This window comes from Zingiber officinale, chromosome 5B (genome assembly GCF_018446385.1).
Source record: "Zingiber officinale cultivar Zhangliang chromosome 5B, Zo_v1.1, whole genome shotgun sequence".
In the NCBI taxonomy this organism is placed as follows: Eukaryota; Viridiplantae; Streptophyta; class Magnoliopsida; order Zingiberales; family Zingiberaceae; genus Zingiber; species Zingiber officinale.
Window position 1 is genome coordinate 93547731 of NC_055995.1, and position 9336 is coordinate 93557066.

Here is a 9336-nt window from a genome sequence, read left to right on the forward strand (position 1 = left end):
GGACTTCCTCCACCTAGCTTCACTCGCTAGGGCCCGGCTTCTCTCACCAGGACTTTCACTACCTAGCTTCACTAATTAGGACCCGACTTCACTCACAAAGACTTCCAGCACCTAGCTTTACTCACTAGGGTCCGGCTTCACTCACCAGGACTTCCACTACCTAGCTTCACTCACTAGGGCCCGGCTTCACTTACCAAGACTTCCACCACCTAGCTTCACTCACTAAGGTCTGGCTTCACTCACCAGGACTTCCACTTTACCTAACTTCTAGTTAGGACTTACTTCTCCTTGCTAGTCATCTAGTCCTGGCTAGACTACTCTCTTCCAAACATCAAATCCTATTTGGTAACCCTTGGTCAAACTGACCAGACTTGGGTGCATGCTCGCTTATAACCCAGTCTGGTGCTTGGGAGTTTGGGATATGGATCTTTTAAGATAAAGTCGCCTGTATTTTTCATTAAGTGTCAAAATTTAACATGCTACATTAATGCATTACAAGCGTACTCTCAAGCCCTATAGGGTTGCAAATGATTTGGGCTTCAAGACCACTCCAACCTTTTTCCATCTACATCCTAGAGATAATAGGAACCCGAGGCCAGCTTCTCCACTATTTTGTATAGTCTACTCTATTATGGCTCTAGTTTGGCAACATCATAGACCGACTTGATCTGCTTCTAAACCAGGTTGTCTGCCTGAAAAAATCTTAGAATAACCCTTCTATTATAATTTTGCTTCATTCTTTGGCGGTAGGCCATTAGCCGGCTACGACCTTGTTTTTGACGTCTTTTATCAAGTCGAGCTCTATAAGACACCGGGCATCGTTGTCTTCATCATATAATTAACTCCTATCGGATTCCATACCAACTTCAACTAGGACAACTACTTTACCACTATAAACGAGATAAAAGGGTATTATACCTGTTGCTTCACGGGGAGTGGTTCGGTAAGCCCACAGTACACTAAGCAATTCCTCGACCCCGCTCCCTCCAATATGATCCATCTTAGTTTCAGCCATCTGATGATTTCTCTATTAGTGACCTCCACTTGGCCGAATTTGTACCTCCTCTTTTTCTTCATAGACGAGTGTGGAGGGGCTTCACAAATGGTATTGACCTCCATCCACTGAATCTTTCGAGCAGCGTTGACCTCCGTCTTGACAATGTCGACGTAGCACTTGCACACTACTATTTGATCTCCTTAGCTTCACCGACATGGTTGTCCACGGGAAACATTATTTTTTAGCAGAAGGTTGATGCAACTAAAATTCATTTAGAGACGATTGGCCGAGATTAACATTGTAGGTTGAGGGTGCGTCTACCACTATGAAGGTTGATCGACACGTCCTCATTAGGGGCTCATTCCTTAAAGATATGGCCAGCTTTATTTGTCTGAGCGGCTGGACCTCATTGCCCATGAATCTATATAGTAGAGCCACCATGGGCTAGAGTTCACCTTCATCGATATGCAGCTGCTTGAACACTTTCTTGAAGATGATGTTCACCGAGCTACCTATATCTATAAAAGTGTGATAAATGTTATAGTTGATTATAACAACCTTGATTATTAAAGTGTCATCATGGGATACTTTGACCCCTCCAAATCCTTGGGCCCAAAGCTAATCTCAGGCCCTTGCACCTACTTTTGGCTACATTCGACTACATGGATCTTCAGTCGACAGGCATGTGACTTCCTTGCCCGGTTGACATCTCCATCAATTGGGCCTCCAACAATCATGCCAACATCTCCCCGAGCAGCATTATTATAGTTTTCTTCTTGTCGCATCAGGGGTTGTTCCTATTGGACTCGGGTGAGAGCCTGAGCTTGATCTCCCTGCTACTGAGGCGTTCTCTGACGTTGATCGGCACCCTGGTAGTCTCTTCTAGGTGGCACTTTCGGCCTTTGATATGGTCGATGACAAGGCGATGGTGAACACTAGAGAAACCCTTGGTTAGTCGCTCGATGTTTTCGAGACTGTAATGGTAACAATCTTAAGTGTGTGCGATGGTAGGTGTAGAATATGGGTGGAGCCCATCTAAGTAGTTCAGGGCATTCTACCCGCTTGGCCTCGACATGTTGCACAGCTTGATACTAGGGTTCTGGGTGACGTGGGAGAGGACCTGCTTGAGGCCCTTTATGCGGGAGAGGCGGTGGAGGCACTTGGCGCTCTGAGGCAAAGGCTGGAGCGGGCGTAGAGACTTCCTTCTTCTGAGCGGACTGTACTTCCTCCACATAAATAAATTTGGTTGCTCGGCTATGTATATGATCGAAATCTCTAGGAGTCCTCCTGATGAGAGAGCGAAAGAAATCATTATAGGTGAGCCATTGGGAAAAGGTGCTCACTAGAATATCTGGGGTGACCGAAGGGCATCCATGACCACTGATTAAATTTTTGGATATAAGATCTGAGCATCTTCTTAAGCCCCTGCTTGAGTGAAAAGAGGCTTAAGGGGGTCTTGTAGTAACGGTGACTATTGGTGAAATAGTGGAGGAAGGCCTTGCGGAAATCCTTAAAACTACAGATGGATTCAGTGGGCAATCGTTTGAACCACTTCTGTGCTGAGATCGAGAATGTCGTGAGAAACACTCGGCACTCCATGCCGTCTATATACTAGTGAAGGAGGGTGGAGTTTTCAAATTTCAGAAGGTGGTCCTCTGGGTCTATGGACCCTGCATATTCCCCTATCACCAAGGGACGATAGTGTTTAGGTAATTTATTGTCCAACATGTTGAGAATCGATGGCAGGCTAGAATGGGGTTGAATAGCTAGGTCATCCCTAAATTAAACTTTCTTTCTATAAGATGGTTTGTGTGTAGAGGAAATACAAATACAAATGCAAATACAATGAAAGCAATAAGAATATAAACGCTAACACGTTTCCTTTTACGTGGTTCGGAGATTGCATGCTCTTACTCTATGACTTGTCCTTGAGGTGGACGAACCCTCAATCTTTCGGCAGATTAGTCCCCGACAATCTCTGGCTAGAGCTTTCTCTTTATCGGTGGAGCAAACCTCTCACAAAGCCCTCTTCCTCTTTACAAGATGGAACTTAGGTTTAGGAGGAAGAGAAAGGCTTGGAAGCTTTGAGGGATGACTTAAGAGTTTTACAATAACAATCAGTAGTCTCTTTCATGCCCTAAAACTCTCTTTAAATAAGAGGAGAGATTTGAACACAAGGTCAACTCATCTCGGCACTAGTCGACTGGCTCATACACCAGTCGATTGGTGTAGTCATTGGACACTGCCAACGGCTCTCCACAAAATCAGGGATTTTGTTTAACGGCTACTTACCAGTCGATTGGTGTCAACACCAGTCAACTGATATTCACAACCGTCAAGCATAAAACCATTTTATGCACTTGTGAGTTTACACTAGTCGACTGGTCTTCATACCTGTCGACTGATCCCTTATATTTACTCACACTCATCCTTTCTAGAGTCACCCTTGAAGCCCTCTTCCTTGTCCTTCGTCCCTGAGATGCACTCAAGCTCACGGCTCCTCTCTATGCTATCCTTCACGTTGCCTTGAAGTTCGCTTCCCTCGGCTCCACTCCGTTGCTCCTCGTCCAGCAGTCCCTCGGATGCCTTCCACATCATCTTTCACAGTCTTAAGGACTCGATCCCTAGGATGAGCTTCCCAAGCTTGGTCACACCAAGCTCCTTATGTGTGTTTCATCAAGTCCTGCATGACTCAAATACACATATCAAAACAATATGAAACATAACTTAAGCTCTTGAACACACACATCAAAATCATGATTGTACCGATCAAACCTAGGTTGATTGCACCCACACAACACCCCATGGGAGAACAGTGTACTAATCCACTTGGGAGAGCTCCCAGCCATAGGGGCTTTTCCTTTGCGTAAATCTCTAGTGATCACGTCTCTAAAGACGATCTTTGGGGAAGTTCCTCTCAGCTCATATGCTCGAGTGGCGTGCCAAATAGCACCTGATGATACGTAGATGATTAGGGCACAGACGATAAGTTGATTGGTAGAACATATGGCGGCACCAAACCAGCTACTGGAGGAATTGGCTGGTGCTCCATTAGACCTCCCACTTGAGCCCCTCGCTCAGTATGAGGGCCTGTTGCTAATGCAGTGGGGTTGTGCGGCAAAGTACCGCCAGTTGCTACTGCTTGTTGCCGCATCAGTGTCTACCCTTGGGTGTTGATCAGCATTTCTAACTCCTATTGCGTCAAGGCAACAGTGGTGAGTCATCAAGCTTCTTTCATTCCTACGTTTCAGATTTAGACAAAAAATCCCACAGATGATGCCAAATATAATCTCGTCTAACATGTTGGAGAGATAGCATCCTGGACAGGTGGCTTAAATGCTGACTGGAGGAAGACTTTTATTTAGAGAAAAGGCTACGAACAAGAGTGGAGATCCTCTCCACACACACTCCAACGAGCAGACAGAACATCAGTACCCAAAAACTAGGGAAGGGGTCCCTAGCTAAGGCCCTCCGACGCTCAAATCAATGTAGTGCTCGAGTAGAAAAAATTGAGAGATAAACAGTAAAGGCTCACGCGTAAATGAAACTGTTGTAAAAGCGTACCTAACCAACGGAAAGGACCCCCTTTATATACCATCTCTTATAACCTCCGCAATCATGAAATGGCAGAGAATGTCGGGTGTCAGAAATTATCGAGTAAGGGAATATATACCATCTGGGAGTCATACAATCGTTGTTCGAGGAATCTTCTGTTACCCATGTGCACCCTTTTCATAACTTACGCCATTAATACGGTGGTTGAAGGAATATGCTGTCACAATGTGTCGGTTGATAAAAAGTATAAAGTCATCTTCGAGGAAGGTTCCATTGAATGCTCATATAATAATAAAAAAAATATTCTCTGACAAACGGATGATATTCTCTTACAAGTTGTTGTGATTCTCTAACCTTGTGGTCCCCCGAAGATGTCCCGGCCATATATTTAGCCGACCGGATGCATATATAAAAGCAAAGTACTATGTATGGTAGGGTGTTCAACCCTTAGGGCTGCTCGGATATATGTCGTATGATATTGGAGATCTGATTTTGAAGTAATAGAGAATCAAGTCCCCTAGGTACGTATGACTTTATGACCAATCGGTCATATGTGAGGATACTTGCTTCTGAATGGAACACTGAGTCCCGAGAGATCCGATTGGTACTTTCAGTCGATTAGCCTTGTACTTGGAGGTTTGTCCCTAAAGTGATAGCTAGAACTTTAGAAATCCGATCAAGTTTCTTTTGAGGTTTGTCTTGTATGTTGATTCCTGGGGCATGTAACTCTGGTTAACTTTATACCCAACCACTTATATGCAGGAGGACGAGGAAATGAATAATGAAGACTCGTATTTCTGATTGATTGTTAAATCGACCCATTGTATACTAGGCACTCATAGAGGAAGGCTAAGTCCCTGACCTGTCAGAATATTACTTCGACAAGCCTTGTGGCCGCTCTGGCCTCTCTTGAACTCGAACGGTTGATGGGTGGTGGAATATATACTAGGTTTCTTAATATAGGCGAGGAGAACTAGGCCCCTTTGGTCAGATCGGCCTCCTAGCCAATCGTCCTTGTACTGAGGGTCTTAGCGCTAAGTGAGGAACTAAGCTCAGTTAAGAGTGACCCTCTGACTGTTACCTCCCCTTGACTTAGATCACCACCTCATCTTGACTTTGACTTTGACTGTGACATTATACCTGGATCTGTTTGTAATATCCCATGATGTGGCGATAGAGAGGGGCCCACCCGGCACGGGTCAACTATCGAGGTGGAAGTCAAAGTCAAGGTGGTCAACACCAAAGTGTCAAAAGGCTTGCCTATGGTGGCCGAGTGGAGGACAACTACAGTGGTTGATCGGGGTAATCAGGGTCCTTTCGACAGGTGACTACAAAGGCCAATCGGATAATAAGTGTCCAGGTGGGTCAACCATCTAGCTTTGATAATACGGTGAGATAGTCAGACGCTCAATGTGGAGCAGTAGGATGCTAAGGAGACCGGAGAACTTGTCCGAATAGGAGGGCACGCTACTACATAGTCACTGCAGGGAAGAGCAGCTGAGGTCGACAAAGTGGAGCAATCTCGGCCGAGCGGCTATCCCGCTCGGCCAAGCAACGAGACGTGACCATCAACAGAGTGGAGGAGACCCAGCCAAGCGGCTACCTCGCGTGGCCAAGCAACGGGACCTGACCATCAACAGAGTGGAGGAGACCCGTCCAAGCGGCTACCCCGCTCGGCGAAGCAGCGGGACCATTGTTGTATCTCTCGATATCCTTTTGGGAGATAGTGCTGACATGAGGCATGGTCGACTGACAGATCGTACGGCAAAAGCTTCTACTGTCTTGTCAGAGATATGCATGCCCTGTTAAGGTATGGTGTCATAGGTACTTTCCTAACATGTCCTTTCATATGATACATTGGAGAACGTGCTTACGTCTTGATGAGCGTGCACGTCACCCACTAGAGCTCTATATAAAGGGGTCCAACACCGACAGAGATACACGTGATTATTGTTTTGCGCTTGCATTATTGTTGCTCCATTTTCTTCTACACTTCCGGTGACTAACTTGAGCGTCAAAGGGCTAACGTCGGGACCCCTTCCTTGGCTCGACATTGACGTTATTTGTTTTGCAGAACGAAATCCATTCTACAGGCAATTAACATAATAGCCACATCCCCAACTTTTCATCCTCTCATTTTCGGATAGGATGATCTCGTATCAACTTTAATTGTTAAAAAAAAATTAATGAAAAAAATAAGGAAATATATTTAACACATATATAGCTTTATTATGACCAAATACTATATTTACAAGTTACACCGTACACTGCACATGGCACTGATAAATATCATAAACTACAATCATTGCTCTCACAACCACACTTATATGACCGCATTACGGCGACAGCCGACTGCATTTGACCTCCACGTGGCATTGATAAATATCATAATTTATAATAATTCTCCACGTCGACTCCACGTGGATATGATCATATTCCGGCGACAGTCGAGCAGCAATGGACCTCCATTAATTGCTGCGGCTCCACACCAAGTTGTCCTCCGGCAGGTAGTGGCACACTGGCACCGTCCCTGGAATCACCTTCAGCACCTTGAAGGCCATGTGGTTGGGGTTCCAGCCCGCGGTGTCGGTATGGCACACCGCCACCGCCTCCACCTTCGCCCCGTCCGCCCCCACCAGCGACACCATGTACGCCCTCGCCGCCGACGTGTGGCAGTAGAACACCGCGTACGCGTACTCCACCGAATGGCACGCCACCAGCCTCCCCTCGGCCGCCACTGTCTTCCTCACCCCCTGGATCGTGTACGTCTGCAGCGGCGTCCCTGCCTTGCTCACCGCCGTCGACGCCGCTACTACGCGCCGCGTCCCGAGGTTGGCGACGCTGAAGTCCACCATCGATTCCAGCGAAGTCGCGCAGAGCTTCCTCTCGCCGGGAACCGCGGAGCGCTCGCACTCCTGCAGCGTGCTCAGAGTCGTCTCTGCTTCCGGCGAACCGGGTTTGATGGAGAGCCGGTCGAGGATCTCCGGGAGCCTCGCCGACGAGAAAGGGATGGCGTCAGCCTCCCTCCGCGGGAGGAAGGCTGCACGGAAGGCGCTGGGTCGAGTGAAATGGACGGTCATGGCGGCGCCGGGCCGGAGGTTGCTCTCGAGGAAGAACAGGGCGGCGTTGGGGTCGTCATGGATTTGGGTCTCAGTCGCCGCGTAATTCCTAAAGGAGTCCGGTCTGCGGTCGGGTGGCCCGTAATTCCTAAAGGAGTCCGGTCTGCGGTCGGGTGGCCCGTAATTCCTAAAGGAGTCCGGTCTGCGGTCGGGTGGCCCGTAATTCCTAAAGGAGTCCGGTCTGCCCATGGGCTTCTTGTTAGTCATATGTACGCCGCCGACGTTGACGGTGGTGCCGCGGCCGGGCTTCCCAGTGTTAACATGCACACCGCCTTTACCAACACTTACAGTCGTCTTCTCACTCCCCACCGTCGCACCTGCCAAACACAGATTTACCATCAACGAATCGAACAAACCAAACTGTTCAATCAACAAAATCTCAAAAGCTGCAACGTCGAGATCGACCAAGAGAGAGACGATCAGCGATGGCACTCGGCATGGGAGTGGTAGGGAGGACAGTACGCCAATAGGCTTCCTGGGGAGACATGGCCGCATCACTCGAAGCGCGAAGAAGCTGCCGAAGCAGAGGAACTGGAAGTTAGCGCCGCCACATCAATTGTAGCAAAGAAAAGAAGACAGAACTGTAGTTACCAAGAAGAACGAAAGCAGAGGGAGGAACACAAACAGGCGATCCATTGGAGGAGAAGACATCGGAATGCACAGATTCCCGGCACTCTCGGCGAGGAGTTTATAGAGCTGATTGAGCAGGTTGAAAGATGCAATCGCCGATCGAGGTCGCCCTCACGTCTTTTCCCAACCGAAAAGACGTGTAATACTTGGACATCCACAATCTTAAATCTCTCAAAAAGATTTATCTTTTATCATATTATTATCACATCAAAAATTAAAAATTTTACTTCTTTTAAAAACCACTCTCTATTATCATAAATCTTCCTCTTTTAAAAACTCCATTTTTTTTAAAATCTTATATATATTCTCTCTTCACTATTTTTTTTATAAACATGGTCCCAAGATTTTGATACAGGTTTATAAAAAAAATTATAAACCCCACTTATATAATGGGGGAGGGGTTTATATTGAGAAGTTTATAATATATATTGCATGCTATAAACCTCCTACTATAATGTTGGGTTTTTCGGGCCGCAAAAATCATTTTTTGCGTTGCGGAAACTCCGAAACCCCCATGCCACAGATCCGTGCGAAGATTAAAAATTCGTAAAACTTTCACGTATGAGTTTTCTAACCTAGATCTAAACTAAATCTACAAAGAATAAGATCTTTACCCTTGATGCGAAGCCCTTCGCTTAATCCCGCTCGTCCACAGTTCGCCGAATCTTAAGAGTATCAATGTAGATACTCCTCTATGTGTATCCACACAAGCAAGAGATGGAGAAACCTAACACAAAGGTGTGCTAGCACCTTTGTAAGGTTCGGCCAAGGGTGGAGGAGGAGAGGGAGAGAAGAGAGCTTGAGGAAGAAGATGAGAGTTACAACTCAAAGCACACAATTACACTAACTCTCTCATCAAAAGTGGCCAGCCACTTTAAAAGGAAATGTAACCTCCATGGAATGTCAAGAGTCACAACTCTTGGTAACTCCCATGAGGTGACATCCCACTTAAGCAACCATAATGATGTGACGCATCATCATTGGCCCACTTCATGCCAACTCACCAATGAGGTGGCAAATAGTCAAGTCAAAATT

General features: G+C 46.6%; 1 protein-coding gene across 3 annotated transcripts; it reads right to left on the bottom strand.

Annotated features, from left to right (window-relative positions):
• Nucleotides 1-6756: 6756 nt before the first annotated feature.
• On the bottom strand, nt 6757-8422 carry LOC121985026 (BURP domain-containing protein 6-like). 3 transcript variants are annotated; one of them, XM_042538265.1, is made up of 4 exons: nt 8263-8422; nt 8077-8185; nt 7838-7988; nt 6757-7798 (listed from the first exon to the last, which is right to left on the bottom strand). In XM_042538265.1, the coding sequence occupies exons 1-4, from the start codon at nt 8320-8322 to the stop codon at nt 7021-7023; spliced, it is 1098 nt and encodes a 365-aa protein (XP_042394199.1). In that variant the 5' UTR covers nt 8323-8422; the 3' UTR covers nt 6757-7020. The 3 variants fall into 3 exon arrangements, with proteins under 3 accessions (XP_042394199.1, XP_042394198.1, XP_042394197.1); XM_042538264.1 differs by having other exon boundaries at nt 6757-7745; nt 7785-7988; XM_042538263.1 differs by having other exon boundaries at nt 6757-7988.
• Nucleotides 8423-9336: the final 914 nt, after the last annotated feature.